At 37.5% G+C, this 24846-nt stretch overlaps 1 protein-coding gene across 1 annotated transcript; it reads left to right on the top strand.

Annotated features, from left to right (window-relative positions):
• Positions 1-11209: 11209 nt before the first annotated feature.
• On the top strand, positions 11210-23728 carry LOC118856076 (nephrocan-like). The gene is made up of 3 exons (XM_036766137.1): positions 11210-11398; positions 16304-17205; positions 23281-23728. Exons 1-3 carry the CDS (start codon positions 11210-11212, stop codon positions 23726-23728), a joined length of 1539 nt encoding a protein of 512 aa, XP_036622032.1.
• The last annotated feature ends 1118 nt before the right edge of the window (positions 23729-24846 follow it).

The following is a 24846-nucleotide window of genomic DNA, read 5'->3' as shown; positions in this document are numbered from 1 at the left end:
ATGGAAACAGGAGCAGAGTAAAGAAGCAAAAAAAAAGAAAGATTTGAGATGAAGAACAAAAGGGAAATGAGAGTAAGAAAGAAAGAGAGAAGGGAAAATATATTATAAGAGAGAGGAGCATAATATCCAAGAAACTATTCAAGAAATTGTCCCACTTGAAATGCTATACTGCCATGGATACCATATCCTCAGGGATTATGGTGGTCCCTGATCAAATATGCTATTAAAAGGTGGAATGACTATGAGAAAGAAAGCTGCAGTACTTAACATAACCTTCATGTTTATTATTGAATCTGTGATTTTTAGCTCTGGAGCGTACCATGTTGTTTCCCATGTGAGTTCACAGAACCTCAGGTTACTTTGGGTATCGTGACTCCTCAGCAGTACCCACCCTAGCACCTAACTCACTTCCTCCTTTATATGTGCTGAATTTTCCAACTTACATCTCTGAGATATGAGTTCATACCCTCTGCCTAGTGCTGAGGGCTTTAGTCATTAGTCTAGGATAGGGTTGTCTCATCTGTGTCTCTGTGAGAATAGAATTTTATTGAGAAATTACATTGTTCTGTGAAGAGTGATAATGGCAGTGGAGAAAGAGGATTGAGAGAGTCAGCCTCTTACCCTGTCTATTTAATGCATCTAGTAAACACTGGTGGGTTCTTGATGATGAAACCTGGTTCACAGACTGCTGGTATCTGAGAAATAGCTATCCTGATTGCACCTATTTGGAAGCCTGGAGGATAGTAAGTTATCTGGAAGTCCAAGAGATAGAGGTAAAGAGAGAAGGGGAAGGAAGAAACTGTATAGAAGCCAGAATCAGAGGAAATATTGAAAAAGGGGACAATGGGGCAGGGGAAGAGATATTTACAATTTAGGATACCAAGTAATTAAATACTTATGTTGAAAAAACTTTAAAAAAAACCCTTAAATTGTCAAAAATATTGCTCAAAAACCTCCTACAAAATTTGGAAATCCAGAAAAAGATACACCTTCCTTCATCCTAAACTGAGTCCTTTAGGTTACATCAGACTAACTAGAGAGTGAGTTTTCTTGCCTTTAGGGCTTGGAATTAAGCATACCACTGAGTAACTGCATTAAGAAAAATAATAAAACAAATGAAAAGATGGAGAAAATTGACTTGCACAGCCAGAGTTAGGGGAAACTTATTGCTAATTACTTATTATTAAGTAATAGTAGTAATAAATGTAGGAAAACACTCTGATGTTGTTCCATGGGCATTGTTCACACTTATTAATGAATAACCTCTCTTAACTTATAGACAAGAGAGCTAAAGAAGTGACTTTAGGGATCCTAAAGTTAATTATTACCCTCAAACTACTTTGGTTCATTTCTCTTAAATGTACAAATGGACCAACTATTGCTGGCATCTCAATTCTGGTTGCAGTAGAAAAATCAGGATTTGAAGGCCATTGATTTGGGGTGCCAAGTTAAAACTCAGTCAGTCCAAAAAGTAGTTGCTCATTATGAATCTATCTGGTAGAAATCCTGGCTTAACCAGCAAACTCTTCATGTTGGATTAGAATATATAAGCGTTAGGAAAACGTGGGTCCTTCTTAAGAATTTGATGAAGATTTTTTTTCCCAGTTGTATTTAAATTCACAATACTAAGAAGAAAAAGGAAGATTCAGCAATTGTTTGGTTAGAGCATTTGATATGAAAAGTTGAATAAGATCATTCAATCTTCAAAATGAATTTTTTAACCTGAATCTTGCCTTAAGCTGATAGCTGAAAAACCTCTCCTTCACTCTTCGTGTTATAGACATAGCTTGCTTTAAAAACAAACAAACCAAAAACCTTACATTAATCATCTCTTTAAATTCACAGAACACTGCTCAGAACTGCTCTCATAGTCTGCCACCCAATCTAAATTCTTCATTCACATTTTCCCATAGCTCCTAGTTGGGTTTAGCCTTATCTGAAACCAGAATTATCAACAGTGGTATCAGTTTACTGGTCATTAGTTTTAGCCCTTTCATCCCTAGTCAGTAACCTTTTGTTTCTCAGGTTATCAAACTTTACACATTTATTAAGCCAAACTTTCCCCTCCCCACTCTGTACCCAACAAATTTCTTGTAGATTAATTCTTTTAGGACACTAAAAGTAATTTATTCTTCTTACCATATAACAAATTTTTTTAAATGCTCTTGGTCATCTTGAAACTACGTTTATGGCCTTATGCATCCATCCACCCAGGAATTTTCTTAGCATTTTCATATAAATTAAGAAGCGCATAGGGATGAGGGGAAAAATACATAAAGAGAAAAGCAAAAAACAAAAAACAAAACAAAACCCAACAATCTTTGGAAATCCTATTTTTTCTCTTGGTTAGGGGTGGCTCACTCAAAATTAATTCATAGCTGGGAAAAGTGAGTCAGGTTTGTAATCTTTCCTACCAGGGAGGCTGAAGCCTAATAGATCACTCTAGCTCTGGAGTTCTGAACTACACTAAGGCTAAAGCCAATCAGATGCCTGTCCTAAATTTGACATTAATATGGTGAACACCCAAAGGACCACAAGATTTCCTAAGGAGGAGTTTCGAACAGGTCAGAAATGAAGCATGTCAAAGGCCCTTTGCCTATCAGAGTGGGTTTGGACTGTGAGTGATCCACACACTTCCAGCCTAGGCAAGTAGAAGTGGCCCAGTCTTAAAAACAATTCATAATACAGAGCAGGCAATTTAATTCATTAAAATAATCACAAGCATAATGGGTTATCAATATCTATACATGTTCTAAAGAATATGTTGGTTCTTATAATTTCCTGGTAAATAATTTGAACAGCCTAATATAGTATTGATCAACCAGATAGAGATTTTAATGGTTTGTACATATTTAATATACAAGCCAATCAGCTTTCCATTCTAATCTAAAACACATTTTTGAGTAGGTGTGTATGTATGTATATATACATATACGTGTGTGTGTGTGTATGTGTGTGTATTCCATTAAAACACTGTGCCAGGCACCAGGGAAACAAAGATTTGTGGAACTGGTCAGCAGCCTATCTCAGAATATAGACACTCCTACTCTTAATATATGCTCTGATTGAAGTCAGATTCTCCATTACCTTATACTGTCTCATTACTACACCTTAGTATAATGGAGAGGAAAGTATTGAGGTTCCCTTTATCCTGAGAGGACCCTGAGATAATAGAAAGTCTGATTTCATGGCTTAAAGAGTGTAGAGGGTACATGTCAACTATCTACACCAAATCTATAGAGATGTAAATCTTCCAGGACTAGCTATAGAAAAACTCTAAAGGGCAAAAATAATGGGTCTATTTAGATTTTTCACCTTTAAATAAATTACCACAGTAGCTTCAATAAAAGATTTGCCAGAATCCCTTTAATACTGCTATAAACCAAATATTTCTTTGATCTAATGATACATTTTGTTTGCAAAATAAGGACTTCCTTTTTGTCTTTGTCAAGGATAATTTGAGAAGTAGTGAAACCTTATTCTACTGATATTTCTGTTTACAACTTATACTTTCATTTTCATTTTTAGTTGTAGGATGACTTTAAGTAAATTGACTGCTCATAGAAAGGACAGGCCTTTACCTTGAAGATAAAAATCAAAGGAGTATAGCCTAAAAATAATTTCTACAGATTATTCTATTTATAAATCCTGACCATAATCTGTCTCATATAATAATGTCTTAGAATCCCATGTGGAAGAATATTAGGCAAATTCAGGAACTGGCCTATTCATTCTTTGCCCTTTGTTTACACATGTCAACAAATGCAAATAAAGCATTGATATTGAACATAAAAGTCTGGCCAGAGAATGAAGTCATATCTATTCCAAAGTCAAACTGCTATATATAGGTTAAAAAACAGGTTTAAAAAATTGCCTGGGAATTTTCCTTTGCCTAGACTTTAAATCCAGATAATTTTTTTCCCCTAGAGGTTCTGGTATGTATCTGAAACTTATGTACAGTCTTATTCTGATGTCACTTCATGACACAGAAGTGACCCTGTGTTCTCCAAAGTTGTAGTAAGGGGAGTTCTAAACTGAAAAATCTTCAAACAGAAGTTTGATGATAGATTATACATCTGTCATCTGAACATGAACCTGGCTGAATTCAGAGAGGCTTATCACTAGGTTGCCATAGGTAATTAATTTTTTTGACTATCACATCTCACAAGAACTCTCTCTTCACTAAGAGATGGATTGCAATACACTTTAGAGGAAGGAGTACCCATAACATCAAAATCATAGATCCTTGAAATATTGAAATGTGTTTATAGATATGTTCCCCTGTTTTAGAGAGCACCAAGATTCCTTTTACTCCAGTTCTTGTCAGATAGACAAGTCATAAGAACAAGTAATGGGGGGGGGGGGCAGCTGGGTGGCACAGTGAGTAGAGCACCGGCCCTGGAGTCAGGAGGACCTGAGTTCAAATCCAGCCTCAGACACTTGACACATGATACACTTACTAGCTGTGTGACCTTGAGTAAGTCACTTAACCCCAATTGCCCTGCCTTCCCCCCTCCAAAAAAAAAAAAAAGAACAAGTAACAGAGTAGTGTCACCTGCCTCAGTGAAAGAATTCCATATACTTAAAGGCACAAACCTTAGAGGCCTGTGAGTTGAAGAAGCTCCCAGAAACTAACTTAGAAGTGGGATTTGAAAGCCAGCATTTTATAAGTAAGTCCTGGAAATTCTGCAGGTTCAACAAGGGAGAGGGTTTTTTAATAATAAATTTTAGTATCTTTAAATATATTTGTGTATACATATGTATGTATGTATGTATGTATATACATATATGCGTGTGTATGACTGTCTGTCTTTCTTTCTATCTATCTACTTATCACCAAAATTTCTGTCAGCATGAGTAGAGGTAGAGGCTTTGCAAGAGAGACAGTGGATGTTAATGTTTGTCATTAGAAGATAGGAGATGGGAGAACAGTGAGTGATTGGTTTGTCTGAAAGGTAGAATAAAGGAAAGAGCTGCGTGAAGTAAGTCTGAAAATGTGTATTCTGGAGCCATACTGTGGAGGATCTTGAATACTGAGTTGTTTATATATATTTTGGTAGGTAATAGGGAGCCACTGAAGGTCTTTGATGAAGAGAATAAGGAAGAAATCTGTACATTAGAAGATTATTTTGGAAACTGTTAAGAATAGTTTAGAGGGGAGAGACTAAAAATGAAAGGACTAATTAGGAAGGTATTCAATTGACCATGTGAGAATTTGGAATGAGGGGCAGCAAGGTAGAACAGTGGATAGAGCACTGGCCCTGGAGTCAGGAGGACCTGAGTTCAAATCCAGCCTCAGATACTTAACAGTTACTACCTGTGCGACCCTGGCAAGTCACTTAACCCCAATAGCCTCACCAAAAAAAAAAAAAGTGAAATGTAATGGGTAGATGCGAGAAATACTGTGGTGGTAGGTGCAACAGAACTTGGGAACCGATTGCATGTGAGTTGTTATGGGGAGGAAACAGTAAAAGATGACTCAGAAGTTTCCAGCACAGCTAACTAGGAAAGTGATTGATCAAAAGAAATAGGGAAATTAGGAGGAGGAGACAGATTTGGGGAAGAAATGAGTTGTGTCTTGGATATGCTGAGTTTGAAATATCATGAAAACATCAAGGTGGAAGTATTCATCAGGCTGTTATAGAAATGCAGGTCTGGTGTTAAGGGGAAAGATCAGAGTTGAGATAAAGGTTTGGGAGTCAGAGGCAGTAAACGAAGTATAAGAATGTCTTAGATTAGACAAAAATGATAATTTGGAGAGAAAAGAGAAGGCCAAGGACAGAGAATTTACATATCTCTGCACTTAGGATGGGGTATTAAGAAGAAGGTCCAGCACAAAGGACCCAGGAAGGGTAGGCAGAGAGATAGAAGGAGAGCCAGAAGAGGAGTTTCTTTGAAACCAAGCCAAGAATATTAAGAAAAGGGGATATTTAAGGAAAAGTGAAAGAAAACCCGATGATGATGAGGTCTAAAAAGAAGCTTTTGAACTTAGTAATTAGGTAATGTCCTTACAGAGACTACACTGAACTGAAGTCAGATTGCAGAAAATTGAGTTGTGAGTAAATGGTGAGTGGTGAGTTAGTAGCGGCAACTAGTGGACAAGGCGAAGTACTTTTGTAGAAATTTGTTAGAGAAGAAAGGGGGAATAGAGAGGATGTAACCAGAATTGTCTTTGTTTTCTTTGAGTGACTCAATTTATCTCAGTGAGCTTTACTAGGTGCTAAGCCCCAGGCCCAAACCCCATTAGGTGTTAATGTAATCCATGTGGATGTTAACATCCCAGGGTCCTAAGGGGAGGGGCCAACTCAAGAACCAATCACCAAAGCCTGAGCTCTGGTGATTCAGATGATGTCTGATGATGTCTAAAGCCCTATAAGAAGGGAGGGCAGAGCTATTGGTGCAGGGCTCTGGAGATGGTGTTGATGAGGAGACTCCAGGCAGCTGTAGCTAAGGAGCCCTCCAGCTTGTAAACCCGGATGTTGAAACTTTGTTGGACTGTGGTAATTATCTGTTGGGACTTGAATCAGACAAAGTCTATTGATGTCTGTAATTTGCATTTTGTTTTGAAGTTCAGGGTGTTGGTTTTTTTCCCCTGAACTAACTGAATGATATTTGAATTAAAAGTAAGCTTGTCAACCCCTTCACCTTGCTTTCCTTAATTAAGCAGATCGAAAGAACCTGTGCTGTTGGTAGCTTTCTGGGTGTTGGCTGTGGGTGAATCTTATACCCCCACAGAAGCTGCCAGCCGGGTTGTTGACACAGAGGATGGTAGCTTTGTTGTTCAATCATGCCTGACTCTTCATGACTCTGTGGACCATAGCACAACAAGCCCTTCCGTCCTCTACTATCTCCTGAAGTCTGTATCTCCTGATGTCCTGGAAGTTTTCTTGGCAAAGATACTGGAATGGTTTGCCATTTCCTTTTCCAGTGACCTTTGGTCAGAACTTTCCACTATGACCTGTCTGCCTTGGGTAATCTTGCACAACATATCTCATAGGTTCATTGACCTATGCAAGCCCCTCTGCCATGACAAGGTAGTGATCCAGGGGGGTGGTAGTTTTCTGGGGTAGCTAGAATGATTTTTTTTGTGGGTTATTGGCCTGTTTGTTTTACAACAGAGGAAATCTGAAACATATTTTGCAGGTAGAAAGGAAGAAGCCAGTGGAGAGGAAGAGACTGAAGATGACAGAGAGAGTTGATGCTCAATGGAACAGATATGAAGAACAAAGGTACATGTGGAAGGGTGATCTTTGGCAAGAAAAGCTACTTCTAAGTCCTAAAAGAAGAAGGCAAGAATGAGAGAAAGATGTGTGGAAGAGAAAAAATGAAGGAATTTAGATTAAATGGGTTCTAAAGACTTGGGTTTGAACCTTCTAAGAAGAAGTTTTGGAAAATCTGCTGTGGTAAATGCGATGCCATTCAATATGAGAGCGATAAAACAATTAGTATAATAGTGAAGGCCCAGTTGAAGTTAAATAACATAAATTTATAGTTTACTGAGTCAAATAGCTGCCCTTTTTGGTAACATATTTATACATATCTTCCCTGTGAAGTCTTCACATTTTATTTACCTCACACAGAAGTCAAGATTACTGCCAATGACCTCAGATGCAGTGTGTGACTTTGGCATCTTTGATGTTTGACCAAGCTCTAAACCCACAGCATCTCCTTCAGCCACCTTCATGGCCATTGGAACAAATTGTTCTCATCTGCCCATTCCTGGGAGTGGGGGATGGTGATGAAGGAAGTATTCAAATGCTTGGGAGAGCCAACCTCATCCACAAGTTACCTTCAACCCAGTTTAGCTCATCTGCTGGGATGGTTTTACCAGGGTGTGGCTGCTGCCCACACTATAGCTTTTTGGAGCCACAGGGGAGAACTGAGTGCCAGTGGACACCAAAGGTGGATGAGTAGTTCTAAAAAAGGCTCAGCAAGCCCTCACACCAGAGATGTTTATCCTCCCTGAACACTCTTACACCAGGGGTGGGGAATCCTTGGTCTCCAGGCCACATGTAGTCCTCTAAGTCCTCAAGTACAGCTCTTTGACTGAATCCAAGTTTCACAGAACAAATCCCCTTAATAAAAGGATTTGTTCTGTAAAACTTGGACTCAGTCAAAAGGCCATCCCCAAGGACATAGAAGGCCACATGTGGCCTTGGGACCACAGGTTCCCCACCCTGCCCTACAGACTCCAATCCTTTGCATAGCTGCCAAAACAATCTCTATAAAGCACAGCATAAGTATGACTATGGCATCTCTAGCTCAAAAATCTTTGGTAACTGCTAAGTGTACCCTAAGGAGGCCACAGGAAAAAGCAAAAGACTCCAAAATATTTAAAGCATCGTGTGTGTGTGATAACAATTAGAAAAAAAAAGTAGATACCAGTTACTTAGAAGAATGGCTAAACAAATTGTGGTATGTGCATGTAATGACATATTATTGCTTTGTAAGAATGAATAAACACGTTGAATACAGAGAAACCTGGAAAGACTTAAATGAACTTATGCAAAATGAAGTAGACAGAACCAGGAAAACAATATACACAATAACTAGTCAATAGTCAATAAACATTTATTAAGTACCTACTTTTTGTAAGACACTGTGCTGCTAACTGGGAATACAAATAAAAAGAGAAAAATTCAATTCTTGCCCCCAAGGAATTTACAGTCTAATAGAGGAAGACAAAACACAGAAGAAAACTTAAAAGGAGAGAAGAGAAGGTACCAGAAACAGAGGCATTGTGAAGTCAGTCACAGAAATGCCAAAGTACTTCAGCCACAGGAGAAATAAGATGTTGAACTGAGCTCTCTCCTTAAATGGCTTCACTCTGGTGAAGGCTTTTATCTCCTCATGCCTAGACTAATACAATGGCCTGCTGGTTGGTCTGCCTACCACAAGACTCTTCCCCACTCCAAGCCATCCTCCACTCTACTGTCAAATTGATCTTCCTATAGCTCAGGTCCTACCATGTCACATCTCTACCCAGTACAGTAAATGTCTCCCTATTAACTAAAGCATCAAATATAAAGTCCTCTGGCATTTAAAGCCCTTTATAACCCAGCCCCTCCCCACCTTTCCAGTCTTCTTAAACCTCTCTCCCACCCATGTGACTCTTTCATCCAGTGACACTGGTTGTCCTTGCTTTTCCTCAAAATACTTCGGCTCTTGGCTCCAGGCATTTTCATAGGCTGTCCTCCATGCCTGGAATGTTCTTCCTCCTCATCTCTGCCTCCTGGCTTTCCTGACTTCCTTCAAATCCTAGATAAAATTCCACTTTCTAGCAGGAAGCCTTTTCTAATCCTTCTTAGTTTTAACATGTTCCTTCTGTTGATTTTTTCTTATTTATCCTGTTTATTACCTCTTTGTCCATAACTGTTTGTATGTCATCTTCTCCATTTGATTGTGAGCTCCTCAAGGACAAGGACTTTCTTTTGCCCTGTTTTGTATCCCCAGCACTTAGCACAGTGCCTGGTGCACACAGTAGATACTCAATAAATGCTTAGTTATTAACTACTAACTGTTGTTGTCCGATTACTTGACCAGCTTTTGTCTTTTTTATCTCCTTTTCTATATGTCTCTGAGAATATCATTTGTCATTTCTTGCACGTGAGTTATTGATAAAATGACAAAGCTTACTTATAGCCCCCATGTGTATTTTTATTAAGTGTTTTGTTACTTATAATTTTGATTCTAAGATCATGTAATCCCATGTTCCATAGCCAAATAACCTTGAAAACACTGGAGTTAAAGATATAAAGTTTTGAGACAGTGGGAAATTTCCATTCATTGAAAGTATTGTGTAATTTCCCAAGTGCAATCAGACCAAATGTCCTCTTGCTCAATTCTGGGCATAGCACATTTCATATTTCGGTTCTTCACTTGTGTCCACATCTGTTTTTGTTTATAATTACAACTATATCTACATATCTATATTTCTATCTATATCTTGTGTTCTAGGATTTGTGGCAATTAGTAAAATGTAATCTATGAATGAGAATGTTTGGAAACCATAGAATCCTTTTATATAGACTCTGCACACAACATTTTCCATTGCTTTGGCAAATACCTTCAGTGAGCATGTATAGCCCTGTTTTATGAATTATTCACAAGTATTATGTTCATTTAAAATACCTAATCAGGATTTTAAATTCTTTAAAATTTGTCCGCAGGAAATAATACTATAGCAAGACAAAGCATAACAAAGAACATTTCTAGATAAGGAGTAACTTTTCAGCGGTCAGCTTTCATGAGTAAGAAGTTAAATTCCTTTTTAAGAAATTGAAAAGTCCTTCCTTATATTAAAGAAATAAAAGATAGGTTTCTATTTCCTATTAAAAATAGGCAGTAGTGATTACAAAAGGGAACTACACAATATTTTTTATATTTCCATTTCAAGAGTCAACAGCAATAGTTATTTTTGTTGACAAGCATTTTTAAGATGCAATAGTTGTAAGTTGGGTAGCAATGACCCTCATAGTCATAGACTCTAGTACTAGAAAAGACTTAGAGATTTAACCTTCTCATGTTACAGATGAGGAAGCTGAGGCCAAAAAGGTGAATTCAGGTCAGTTGGTTGTAAATAGCAAAGCCAGGATTCCAACCCAGGTCCTCTAAGTTCTTTCTTACCCTGCCTTTTAAAAAGGGAAGATACAGGCATTTGTGGCTTTAAGTATCCCTGAAGTTTAGTAGTGAGAAGAAAATACCTGCTGATCTTCCCTTACTATTTTAAAAGGAAAACAAAAAACAAAACCCCTCTAAATGTCTGTTCCCATCCCCTCCCCTCAAAAATGGTTTTAATATAGGGTCACAGAAAATACAAAGGTTTTATAGCCTACAATAAAATGGTTCTTTGTCTTTTCTCACTAATTCCTTAGTGTCACATTTAACAAAATAAGGAAACTGCAGATAATAGAGGTGTTTACAGATTAGCCCTTTCAGCAATAAATAACATAGGGTTTTGCCCACCTACAGATATTGAAGCTGCTTATCATTGTTAAAGCCTTTCACCTTTTGTAATGGTTGCTGACATTTTAACCTAGGCAGGTTAAGAGGAGTCCCCTCCCTTTTTTTCTTTCCTGTAGTCTTATACTGACAGAGCACACATTCATAAGACCCTTTTTATTTGACTTTATCATACGAAAAGAAAGGCAAGACCTAAATACCTGCTGGAGTTGGCACCAACTGAGAACTAAGAACTCATATTTGGAAGATGTATCTGCTTTGTACCTTTCTTGTTCTGCTTTCCTTTGGTGATGGTTTCCACCCTAACTGCCCAAGAAGATGCAGCTGTGATTCCAAACAATCCGTCCAGTGCTATAGACTCATAGAAGTACCTTCCTGGATGCCTTCCACTATCAAGAGGCTTTATATCAGCCACAGTAAAATAAAAAACCTCAAGGTAAGGATGTCATTTCTTACTCAAGGTAATTCTTTTTTATTGGGAGGGAGGAAATCAAATTTAAAAAGACAGTGTTTAAACAGGTATAATTTTTAAGTCGGAGTACTTTTGCCAACCACCAACCTATTCTGGATTAGTAAAGTGGATCGTTCCCCCTGGATTTAAAAAAAAAATGATGATCATTTTTGTTTCCATCTTATTTAGGGGTATTTCAAGAAATAGCAGTGATAGTTGAAAAGCTCCCAAGAGTTCTTTACATTATTAGATATGAGTGACCTTTTATGACAGCACTAAAAAAAAAAAATCCAACTACCTTACGGGTGACTGTGTTTTTTGAAATGTCTTCATGTAATAAAATATATGTCCCACTATTGTCACTTTATGTTAAAAGGCCCTGGTTATATAACCATTGAAATGGTGTGTGGCTTATGTGCCAAATAAGATGTCTTAATCATCATAAAGGTATTAAGATGATAATGCATTTGAGATATTTGAGATAATCAATCCCTATTACAGGCAAAATATCAATATCTTCCTAGGAAATTATTCATAGTTTCTATAGCTTATATATTTGTTCCAGTGAACACCAGGTTCTCATGATAAATGTTCTCAATTCTAGTCTTTATTTTTTGAAATAAATATTTTTTATTTTTTCAATGATCAATCATTTATCTATTTTTCTCCCTCATCACCCGCCCCCTGCCACCTACACATGGATGGAGTGAAGGGGAGGCAGAGAGGGCTTGTATCATATAAGTGTAGTCAAGCAAAACAAATCCCCAAGTTGGCCACATCCAAAAAAGTATTTCCCGTTCTGCATATTAGTCCATCATATCTCTGCCATGAGATAGGCAGCATTCTTCGTAGCTCTCTGTAATCACAATTGATTATTTCATTGATCAGAGTTCTTAAGACATTAAATTTCATTTGTTTTTACAATCCTGTGCTGGTTTTTATTTTTTCATGTCAGACATGCAGTAGATATTGAAAATTATGGTGGAGATTTGCTAATTTTTTATGTAATCAAAGAATTGTGCTTTGCTTCTGGCATAATGGAATGGATACTATAAGCAGTTGTGTGGTTTAGTGGATAAGAGAGGTGGTCTTGGAGTTTATGAGGTAGTGGGTTTATAGTCCTGCCTCAGACACACCATGGTTATAACCTTTTAACCTCTCATTTTTCCAAGCAACTTTCTAAGATTATAAATGGCAGAACTCTCACTAGGTTGAATGGGTATAGGAAGTTTTCTCTCCAGAAGTTCCCAATACCAGTAAAGTCACAGGAGGAAAAAAAATGGTTGAAAAAGCATTGGCCTGGAAGCCAGTTTTAGTAACATCACTAACTGTGTGACCTCGTGGAAGTTTTTTCCTGTTTTCTTTTCTCAGCCTCAGCTTCTTTCTTTATAAAATGAGGGTTTAGGAACTAGGCAGTTCCTTCTGTTCCTTCTAGTTCTAAATTTATATGATTCCAAATAAACCCCATTGAGCATTTCTGTTTTCCCTTCGTATGTATCCAAAGGTGGGAATACCAAAGAGTGCCTTTGTGGAATCCTCTTGGAAAGAGGGTGAATATACTGGATCTTTTCTTTGTTAACTAGAAAATTCAGCAATAAAGGCCACATAAAGGTGAATCCATTATAAATAAGTGGCATTGAATTCATGTCAAGACTGAAAAATTAGAATTGATTTGTGTTTATCTACTGATTTACCTTTTCTTGGATAATATTCAATTCCAGGTTACGTATCTGGCTTATGTAAAGAAAGAGACAGAATTTAAAGAAATAGGATGCTCTGAAAATATGTGATATTCAATTGTGGGAGTGTCAAGTAGACATATTAATGAAATGAGACAACATTGTTTTGTAAACAATACAAGCAATTTATACCTGACCATAAATTTAATTATTTAATAAGTCAATTTGTCATTTTTAAAAGTTCACCAATCAATACAAGTGCTTCTCCCAGGATTTTAATCCAAATTAACTGTCTTTTAACTGTCTAACAACTCAGAACTCTCAGGCTGATGGAAGGAATGGAAAGCAAAAAGCTATGTGATATCTCCTTTTGGAACCACTTTGATCTCAAATAACTATATTTTACTGATGTTTGGTGAATGCAGTGGATGATTGGTTTGAACTACAGGAGCAGATTCCTAATAGTTAAATGAAATGGAACTTTTGCATCTCATTTAAATTGTTGTTTATCTTTCATTCTGGAAGAGGATCAATAACATCACAAGGATGATGTCTTGACTCGAGTGAATTGAATATAAGTGGGGAAGAGCTGAGCAATGTCATCAGCCTCACTCTCTCCTCTAGACCCTCAGCCTAAATATATGTGAAGTGAATCATATATAAGAAATACTCTCTGTAGCCTTTCTTCTGGTGCTTATCAACTAAATAGATTAACTGATGGGCCACCTGAGGGGCACAAATGGCCAAAAGTATATGGTGGTAAAAAGTTGTTTTATTTTTAATAACTTAAAATAAAATTTGAATGAAAGAATAAGGCATTGTTTTATGTCATCAGAAATAGCTACTTATTTAATGCTACTGCAAAAGGTATGATACTAAGTACTAAGTGATTTGCAAGCATGATTTTTGGTTGAGAACCAGATCTCCATTTTTTATCTGAGGGAAGGAAGGGACAAAAAATGATCCATAAAGTAAATATGAACCCTTTTTACGGACTCTTTTGGACACTCTTGGTTTGGGCAAAACCTACCTAGAGGTAAGGACATAGAAGAGGTGATCCAGATTTTTCTGTAAATCTTTTCCAACCCTTTGTTTCTGATTTTATGAACACTATACTATGTAATTAAATATCATACATGTCAATCAGCAAATATAAGCAAAATATAGCCATTAAAGGGGTAAGGAAGTTAAAACAATGATGTTCTTCCTCTTCTTTGAAAAAGACATATTTATCGGTGGTATATGCCTGTAACCCCTGCTACTGCACAGTCTGAGGTTGTGATCAGGTGGATCACTTGAGCTTGTCAGTTCTGAATTGTAGTAGGGACAATCTGCATTGTTTTGGCAGTAGGAGGAAACAGAAAGAAGGGGCACCAGGCTGTCTATAGAGGGGAATGATTGTTCTGGAGGAGTGGAAGGAGGAGGGAGAGGGAGAAGGGAAGAGGAAGGAGAGGCTGAGGGAGAGGGAGAGAGGTAGAGGAGGGAAAAGGGGGAAAGAAGAGGAGAGAAGGAGAGAAGGGGAAGAAAGGAGGAGAGAATGGAAAGAGAGGGAGAGAGAAGAGGGAAAGAGGGAAAGAGGGAGAAGGGGAGACAGAGGAGGGGAGAAGAGGAGAAAGAGGAGGGGGAGAAGAAGAGAGATGAGGGGGAAGGGAAAGAGAAGGGGAGAGGAAAGAGGAGAAAAAGGGAGAGAGTGGGGGAGAAAGGGGGAGAAAAGGGGAAAGTAGAGGCAGATGATCCATTTTCAAGTCTTGGTTCTGGAACTGTCTAGCTGTGGGACTATAGGCAAATCTTTACTTTCCTAGACCTCAGAAATTTTTCTCATGTGTAAAATGAAGGGACTGGATTAGAGGATCTCTAAATTCTCATCCAGTTCTAAGATTCTAGCGCCATAACTACCTCATCATAACTCCCTATTTTCTAGCTTCTTTTTCATCCAGGCCTGTCACTCATTCAAGGGGATGCTTGAGTGTGAGGGGAGGGATGTGAGGTGCTCTCAGACCCTTGTCAGTCAGATAGATATTCTGAAATCATTACTGCTATATGCGACCTACTTGGCCCATAAATACAAGATCACCCACATATTCTTTATGTTTCTTCACTAATCTTTACCATTGCAACATAGAAAGTTACTCTAAAAAAGAGAGTTTAATTTCTGAAATAGAATATGGTTGAAAATGTTTGTGTCATATGAATAGATTCAGGAAAACAGATAGATGCAGAAAATAGCTACCAGGAGCATAGCTTAGAAAGGAATGTAATTAGGAAAATGTTTTAGTATTATTTGTCATAAATATATAAATTTTTAATAGTAGAAAATTCTAGTCTTCATATCACAGTGCTATTTATTTTAAGATAAGTAAAATAATAAAAAAATAAATTAAATAAGTGACTAAAAATTTAGGATAAGTAAAACTTTCTCTTGTGATATCAGTTATCAAAATTTTCAAATGCTGATGTGTATGTGTGTATAATAATCCTACCTTGCCTACAATGCATAGATGCTTTATTTCAGTTTTGTGTAAACATAGCCATAGCAGATCTAGCACTTAGAGGTCATCTAGTCCAAACCTCTCATTTTTCAGGTGAAAAAATTCAGCTACATCCTTAGTCATGGCAACATGTCCACATTCAGTACATTGAGTGGTGTCTGACAGCAATATCAACATAATAGGTTTTTTCAGGATCTCTGTTTTTTAAGCTTTGTCCAAGATCTATCTTTTACTTCCACAAAAAAATGAAACCATAAATATTTTGTTGTATATGTTTGTTTTTTTTAATCTTCTTGGAACAATATGTCTATTAGTGGGATCACTGGATGAAAAGTCAATTTCGGTCATTTTTCTTATACAGCTCCAAATTGTTTCACAGAATGTTTGTCCCAGGTCACAGCTCCATCAAGAGCATATGAGCATTCTTTTCTTGAAGCTCTTCCAGCATGAGTTTTCCATTTTTGTCATCTTTGTCAAGTTTTACATGTGTAAGATGAAACCCCAGAGTTTTTTTAAAATTTGCTTTACTCTTATTATTAGTGATTTGAATCACTTTTAATGAAGTCACTGATAGTTCATGCTTTGTCTTTTGAAAATTGCTTATATAAAATAAATTTTAAATAGATAATAGAAAAAATATGAAATACTATTGATTTTGTTTGCATATACCATATAATATTTTTCATAATAATGTTGATTTAGGATTTTTCCCCCCCCTGCAGTTATCTAACATCACCAAAAGACTGGCCCTGGAAGAATTTATTCTATTGGCCAGTGGCACGGAGTCTGTTGAAAATGATACCTTCAAAACTTTGAGCACATTGAAGACTTTGGAACTCTGGAAAAATAAATTAAGACGAATCCCCACTGCCCTCCCAAACAACCTTGAAGTGTTGAGACTCAATGATAATTTGATAGATGTTTTACATGAATCAGATTTTGAAGGCTTGGAAAAGTTACAAGTACTTGAGCTGCAGAACAATATGGTATCCTCTCTTTCCCTCAGCACACTCTCCTCCCTTGTTAATTTGCAAAATTTGGTGTTGGATGGCAACAATATGGAATCTCTGACTGGCCCATTGAAACTTCCTCACTTAAAACATCTGAGTATGGAGAATAACAAGCTACATTTCCTAACAGGGAGCTTCTTTGCATCTCTTCAGTCTTTGCAATTTCTCAGTTTAAGTGGCAACTCACTGACTATAGTCCCTAATGACCTGCCAAAGTCTTTGCTTTATTTAAAGCTGGAGAGAAACCAGCTCCAAGTAGTAAGATTTCGAGAGATGAAACATCTGGAGAACCTTTCTCATCTTTTCCTTTCTGCCAATTTACTTTCTTCTATCGAGGGAGCCCACTTCCTTCCTAATTTAACAACATTGGAGATATCTCAAAATCAACTCCAGATGTTGCCCTTCCGACTGCCAACAAGGCTACAGAAACTAGACTGTAGTAACAATCTAATTCAGAGAATAATGCTTCAAGACTTCCGGGACCTGAAAGACCTGAAACATTTGTTTCTAGACAACAACATGGTGAGCTTATTTGAGGTGGGAGCCCTTCAAAAATGTGTTCAGCTTTCTAATCTGGCCCTGGAACAGAACCTTCTGCTGTCAATACCTCTCAGGCAAGTGACCAGTTCATCTTGTCATTCGTAATAATTTTAAGAGATTTGGTACTTCTGTAGACATTTTATGGGCTAGGAGCTAAGCAGAGGAATTCCAATAACTCTCTGGTATCCCAGGGGAAGCTAGGAATAAAGAGCCATTTACTCAGGAAAGTAGGGAAACCTGCAGGTCAGATACAGTCATCAGCTTCATTTCATCCAAGCCATAGAGAAAATACTAAGAAATGATGGCTCTGTTTATGCCAGGAGTTAAAAATATATAACCATATATACAAATTAAAAAATAAAAATAGAATACAGTTTAAAAACTCCTCAGCTGCTTTTTAACATTTTCAAGGTTTGAAGATGGAGGTCTTATATGAAAAGCCTCTTTGCTTGGCTGGATTTGTGTTGCTCTCTATGTTGATTTGTGTGTATGTCCCTTGTAAGTCATTCCCTGTATGTTTCTCTTCACCTTTCTGCCTATGTCTTTTTCTCCTCTGTCTTTTAATGTGTCATAGTTCTTTTTCCATCTCTTTCCTCACTGCCTTAATTTCTTTTCTTCCTCTACTCTCTTTCTACTATCCCCCCCTTTACTGCTCATAATAAAGGAAAAAAAAAACAGTCTTTGTATTATTACTTTAGTTATATGTTACTCAATCTTAATTTTAAAACTAGGTGAATGGAAACTTTTCAATTTTGTACAACAAAAAACTCAATTAATTTGGTTTTTGCTTGTGTGGCCCTCAAAGGAATTTTCCCCCCATCAGCCAATGACCATTGATGGGGATGAAGGGGTGGAGAGGAGATTTATGCCCTCACTTTATTATCAGGCAGTGTTATGATCAACCTATGTTTTAGAAAAATTGTCTCATAGTTGAATGGAAGATGAATGAATGGATTGGAATGGAGAGACATTTGAGAGAGGGAGACAGGTTAGAAAGTTATTGCAACAGTCCTGGTGAGAGGTGATGAGAACCTGGATTAGGGTTGTGACTGTGTGAGTGGATCAGAAGATGCATGTGAGAGATATTCTGGCGATAGAGAGCCAAGTCAAGGCAAGTCAAGAAGCATTTTCTCCTACTGACTAGATACTCTGCTAAGTACTAGGAGTTCAAAGGAAAACAAAAACAGAAAATGATAAGATTTGGCAATAGATTTTATATGTGGATGAATGAAAGTAAAGAGTGGAGGACGGTACTGAGGATGAGAACCTAGGACCATAGTGATACCATCAACACTGCTAGGAAAATTGGGAAGAGGAAATGAGAATGTGAGAAGGATGACCCAAATTTCCCCTCCTTTACAAATTTTCCTAGGTAAGACAGGTGATGCTAATGATGAACATTAATTCATCTGACATATTATGAAAACTTGAAATGCAAGGTGTTTAATCAGAGTTCAGATTAGAAGGATATACTGAATACTGGAGACTATGGAAGCAAATGTTTATTCTTCTCAACTCAGGAGAGTAGAATACATGCAGCCCATTATGCCCAACTTAGTCCCACTGGAAAAGCATGTGACCAGTTACACTTGGATGTGTGTGCTCTGGTCAAAGGACCAGGGCAGAGCTGGGCTTTATCAGTAAATGTAGGGGGCATAACTGCTCCATGCTGATGTGTACAAATCAGAATTTTAACTGTGCCATTGCAAACCAGACAAATGGGGAAGTTTTAGCACAAAGTGCCTTTAGAGGTTTCATATAGAATCTTCTTTTTGTGTTTTGCTGTGTGTGTGTGTGGAAATGATCCATTTCGGTGTTCAAGTTCAGAATAATAATTTTTAAAAAACAGATTGCTACTTGGTGGAAATAACACCACTGAGTATCATGTACTAGTTTTACTCACTGTGGACTATCTGGTTGGTGTCTTAGATGATGGACATGAAGGACATGACAGTGGATTTTATACTTATTGGAGTTATGACAATAGTAAGGGAAACAGAGGTATGACTACTATATATCCTTATGGCCTCTGCCAAACTGCTCCTTGCAAGTATGGGTGGGTTGGAAGAGCTTCTCCCTGACAATGAGCCTATGTCAAATTAAAATATATGTGTGTATGTATGTATGCACATATGTGTCTCCTTATATTTAATAGTTTATCATTTTTACTAGTGGATTTTACTGAGTGTTACATTTGCTTCATTTCAGGATACTTTTGTGCACGAGTTTATCTGCTTTTTATGCAAATATTGTGACTGTGCTTTAAAACTCCATCTTCCTTTATTAATGATTCAGAAACATAAGCTGATATACTCCTCCCCTTGAAGATAACATTTTCCCCTTCCCTTCTCATTGTTATTTCCCTCCTAATTTATATAGGTTTTTATGAATCCTCTCTAACAGTTGGCCTCCCATATTACTCACCATTCCTTCTCCCTCTCCTTTGTTGACTCATCATCCATACCATGCCCCTCTAATTGTGGGTATACCTCAAGGTTCCGGCTTAAACCCTCTTCACTTTCTCCTTTACAAAGTCTCTTCTCTCTCTGTCTCTGTCTCTCTGTCTCTCTCAATCTCCACTGAACTTCAGTGCCACACCCCCAATTGCCTATTAGATATGTCAAACTAGGTGGCCTAGAGACACCTCAGACTTTACAGCTCCAAAAGATAACATCTTTTCCCCAAAAACCCTCTCCTTTTCCAAACATTATAATTTCATTCAACAGTACCACTATCCTTCCAGGCTCCCAGGTTCAGAACCTCAGCACTTTTCCTTGACTTCTCACTCTCTTTCATCCCACATAAACCTCAGTTGTCGAATCTTGCCACCTTTACCTTCCCATCTGATTCCTCTTAGCTCACATAGCTCTCATCTTAGTTCAGTGCCTTATCACCTCTCACCTAAATTATTGCAACAACTTCCTGACTGGTCTTCCTAACTCAAGACTCTACTCTAGTCCACTTTATACAATACTTCCAAAGTGATTTTCCTTAAATATAGAACTGACCTGTCACTCTCTAATTAAACAAACTCTAGTGGCTCTCTTTTGGCTCCAAGACAAAATCTAAAGTCTTCAATTTAGCTTTTAAAGCCCAAGCCCTTTACAACCTGGCTTCAACTTATCTTTCTAACCTCATTGAACATTACTTGCCCTCCTCAGCAATCCAGTCAAATTGGCCTTGTCTCTGTTGCTTGAAGATGATACTCCATTTCCCAAATACATGTCTTTTCATTGGATCTCCCCTATGCCTAGAATTTATTCCCTCCTTCCCTTGACCTCATAGGATATCTCTCTTCCTTCTCTATATTTGTTCTGTATGTACTTATAAATGTATATGTTGTCATTCTCATATTCCCAATGATGTGTAAGCTCCTTGCAAGAAGAGCTTGTTTCATTCATTGTATTTTTATCCTCAGTTTCTAGCCCCGTGCAGGTAGTAGAAGGCACTTGATAAATGCTTGTTGATTTGCCAACTGATTCATATAATCTGAGGAAAGACTCTCTTCTATTCAGATGTACCTAGCACAGTCTTTTTTAGTTGGCAGAGGTTTATTTTTACACTATTTGGTGGGCAAAAGTTCTTAAGGAACCTGTGACCTTAGAGGGATAAAGTTAAAGTTTATATAGGAAAAGCGGTAGTAAAACATGTGCCAAGTATGCTAATTAGGTGACTCCAGCAGGATTAGGGAGTGGTTAAGGAGTGGTCAGTTCTTAAAAGAACATTCACTTTTTGTATCTACTGCACTGGCATTTTACCCAGAGTTCACCAAGAAAAGCCTAAAGTGGGTTCACAGGGAGGTGTGGTTTTAGATTTGCTATGTCACTAAGTTAACTAGTGGTCAGGACTGACTGAGGATTGTACAGTCTGCCACCAATCAGTCTTGTATGACAAGATAGATGTAGAGAGTACATGTATATCTTAAGTCTATGCATAATGAGGAGTCCAGGATGAGTACAATGATGTAGGGAGTTGGTATAGATAGTCTGGTTGGTACCAAACATCTTTGTGATCCAGTCAAAGCCAGTTCAAACTAATAATTCTGACAGGTGTGGTTTGTTACTATACCAGGGAGAGAGATAAGTGTTTTGCCGGGACTCATTCATGAGTATTTGCTAGGCATAGTGTCTTTGGGCTTGGGGAGAAACTGCCAGGGATAGTGTTTTGAGGCTTACCTAGCACAGTCTTACATAGTACATGGTCAGATTTCAATAAATACATAGGAAGATACATAGGAAGATTTCAATAAATATTTTGGAACTGAAAATAAAACCCCACAAATGTTATTTCTAGTCCTCATCTGTTTCCTAGCCCTGCATGATCTTAGCAATGAAATGCCCATACCTAATTCATTTCTATTGAAATCGTCATTCCTAGGGGAATGACATCCCCCCAAGTGGGGGAAAAAACAAAAGCTATACATCTGTGACTATCTGTGAACCTTTTACAGATGCTCTTCATATTAACAGTTGTTTGCATAAAATTAATTTGATCTGGAACTAACTTAAAATTCAATTAAATGATTAAATTGTTAAAATGTATGAAATTATGCAAAATTTATCTTCTTCTTTATTAAATAAATTTTATCCCAAGGGTATGAAGAAAGTTTAAATAATTAAGGCTTTTGAAATTCCCAAATAAGTGTCAATCTTTATATGTTTGTATAGATATGAATAAAAGCATTAAAATGAAACTAATCAGACTAGGTTTATTTTCCAAATTTTCCAAAACTTAAAATGTTCCATTAAACTAAATTGTTAAGTAGGAGTTTGATATGTATATCCATTTGGACTACAAGCTATGTATTTTTGTGCTAAAGACAAGAAAACTGTCCAATTGCTAAGAAATATGGTTAAAATCACTGGCTATTTCCTTCCTAAGTAGCGGCATGGGACTGTGACAAACCAATACTCTCTTCACTACTCAAATAACTCAAACGGATCCATGGTCTCATCAATGCTGATGTTCCTTTTAAGGATAAAGATCACACCCCATCCATGAATGCCCATTTTGTGTCACTCTAGTCCATCTCCCCATGTAAGTTTCCTCTAAGGGCCCCACCCCAAAGGCCTCCCTTGTTTCCACTACACAGCAATGAAAGGAATGGTCTTCCCATCCACTTTATCCGTGGTGCATTAATATGTCATGAGGTTAGTACAGGGTTGGGGTCAGAGTTTTTCGGATAAAATCTCCTCACCTCTTGAGCTTAAAAAAAAATTTGACTGCATAGCTAGTAGACATGTGACTAAAGATAGGCATGAACACAGCAGGAAAAAATAAAACTGGGTAGGGGTTCCAATGAAACACGAGTTGAATATGAGACAGCAAGAAAAGGTTGTTGTCAAATAAATGAATATTTTTGCCCTAATAAAAAGTTATAACTTGCCATTTTTAGAAAGTAATTCTGCTCCATTTGTCATTAGCCTTTATTTGAATCACAGATTCCATTTTATTATCCCCATTTTAAGAAAAGAAAGGTAATAGAATTGAAACAGAAATTGTTAGATAATAGAAAATGAGACCTATGAGACAAAGTCAAAAGGGTTGAGGTGACTGACTTTGATGGAAAATAGGAAACTAGGGGATGAATTCATAGCTGATTTTAAGTGTACAAAGTTTTTTTTTTAATCTTTTTACTTTCTTTTTCAAGGGAAACAAAATTATACATCTAATGAGGGGCTGGTGAATGTACATGTGAATATACGTAGTATATTTGATGAAGGCAGGGAAGAGGCTTGGGAACCATGCTTCCAAAAGGCATAATGATATGTAATGACTGTGCCCTGTTCCCCAATTCATTCCCATTCAGGATCCCAGGAAAGTCTTCTGGTTTGGGGCCATGGACAATGTCCAAAATTCACCCTGGCTGATTTGCTGAAGATGTCAGATTTTTTAAACATAGGAGAGAATTTACTGGGGAAGGGGGTAAGGCATTTCCTTTACATGTTATCATGCCTTTCCAGAAGAAGGCTCCCTATCCTCTTCCACATGAGGACTGAATTGGCTGAAAATGCTGTTTCACGCTCACCAATTCCCAACTCTGCTTCCCCTCCCCTGTACACACACAGAAGAACTGTGCTTACCCATATTGGCAATTATAAAACACTTTTCCTGACTTTCATTCTCACTTTATTCTATTCTCTGTCCAGGCTTCCAGACACTTTAGCCAGGCTAGATCTAAAAGGAAATGCCATACAGGATATTGGTGAGCAGGAGCTAAGGGATTTGAAACAGCTACAGGTTCTCAATCTTCGAAACAACAAGATATCTGCATTAGATCTCAAAGTCCTAGAAGGTTTACCTCGGCTGAGGTACCTCTACCTGGATGGAAATCCTTGGAACTGCACCTGTGATCTTCTCAGGGCTAGGAAGGTCCTGATGGCCAAGGCAACTGATGTGAGAGGAGGGCAATGTGTAGCCCCAGCAGAAAGACGAGGGGAAAGCTGGATGTCATCAAAGAGTATCATGAGACACTGTGAGGGACATTCCCATCTAACTGAGAAAAGCAAAGAGAACAGAAAGAAACCAAAACCTGAGGACCAACCTAGCATCAAAATGAACATGGATGATGACTATTATGATTATGAAATAGATTAAGTGTGAGACCAAAAGGGCTTTTTAAAAAATGCTTTTAAAACTCTAATTCTGGCTAGCAAAGATTACTACAAAACAGAGGTGGATAGCACCACACGCTCCATCATACATTTTGTTCTATGAGGGTTTTTTTTTCGGTGGGTCATTTTCATTCTTAAGAAATGGGAAGAAAATGATTAGAGTTTGGATTGAGAAATCAGATTGTGAAGAGAAAGAATCATAACATAAGGAATTTCTTATTTTTTAATATGATTTGGCTGCTCTCCATATTGAATTGTGAGGGAAAAAAATATCAAATGCTAACATGATTCCAAATAGGAGAGTTACTTTTGCACAGTGGTTTCCATCAATGTCCATTTCAATCACTTTGGGATCATAGGATCATAGATTTGGGATAGGAAGGAATCTTTAGAATTCAGCCACTTCAGACCTCTTATATTTACAGATGAGAACACTGAGGTACAGAGAGATTAAGTGATTTGCCCATGATCATACAATTAGTAATTGACTGAGTTGGGACTTAAACCCAGGTCCTCTGATTTCCACTGTAAAGCAGATAATTTGAATGAGGATCTCTAAGGTCCCTTCTATCTTTAAATCTATAATGCTATGAGCCTATGAAGGTAACCTTCTTTATTTATGAAGATATTACTAACCTGCCACCAAGTAAGCTTTGTGCTTTGAATTATTTTTCTAGTGGCTATAAGGAATCTGCACCAAACCATTCATACACCCTAATCTGCCCCTTTAATAACAAACAGAATGTATTTGAAAGATAGATGATTGTAGTGGACTGTGCTCTGTGGCTATAGGGAGGGGTATGCTGGCAAATGTTTAGAAAATGGCTCTTTCTGGGGGGAAAATGTAGCTATTGACGCACTTTTAAGTTTAATCTGAATTGTAACATTTTCTCTATTTTCTTAAGTCCAGGCAATCAATAAAATAAGAAATTAAGCCCTAATTTGTATGACTGATACCATTTTCCAAGGAATAAATGCTCACACTCAAATTTAACAATTGTCTTTCACCAGTCAATATGAGCTGGCTCCAGTAGTCTTAATATCTTAATAGTTGGCTAAAGATATGCAAGTTCATGCACTCAATCAGTATTGACTGGACAC

This window comes from Trichosurus vulpecula, chromosome 7 (assembly GCF_011100635.1).
Source record: "Trichosurus vulpecula isolate mTriVul1 chromosome 7, mTriVul1.pri, whole genome shotgun sequence".
In the NCBI taxonomy this organism is placed as follows: Eukaryota; Metazoa; Chordata; class Mammalia; order Diprotodontia; family Phalangeridae; genus Trichosurus; species Trichosurus vulpecula.
This window is presented reverse-complemented; position numbering and strand designations above follow the sequence as displayed.

Bases quoted from the DNA above. Each gene is read 5' to 3' on its own strand.
- LOC118856076 (XM_036766137.1), top strand. From the start codon at position 11,210: ATGTATCTGCTTTGTACCTTTCTTGTTCTGCTTTCCTTTGGTGATGGT. The intron at 11,399-16,303 runs GTAAGGATGTCA...CCCCCCCTGCAG, and splicing joins GTAAAATAAAAAACCTCAAG to TTATCTAACATCACCAAAAG. The intron at 17,206-23,280 runs GCAAGTGACCAG...TTCTCTGTCCAG, and splicing joins CTGCTGTCAATACCTCTCAG to GCTTCCAGACACTTTAGCCA.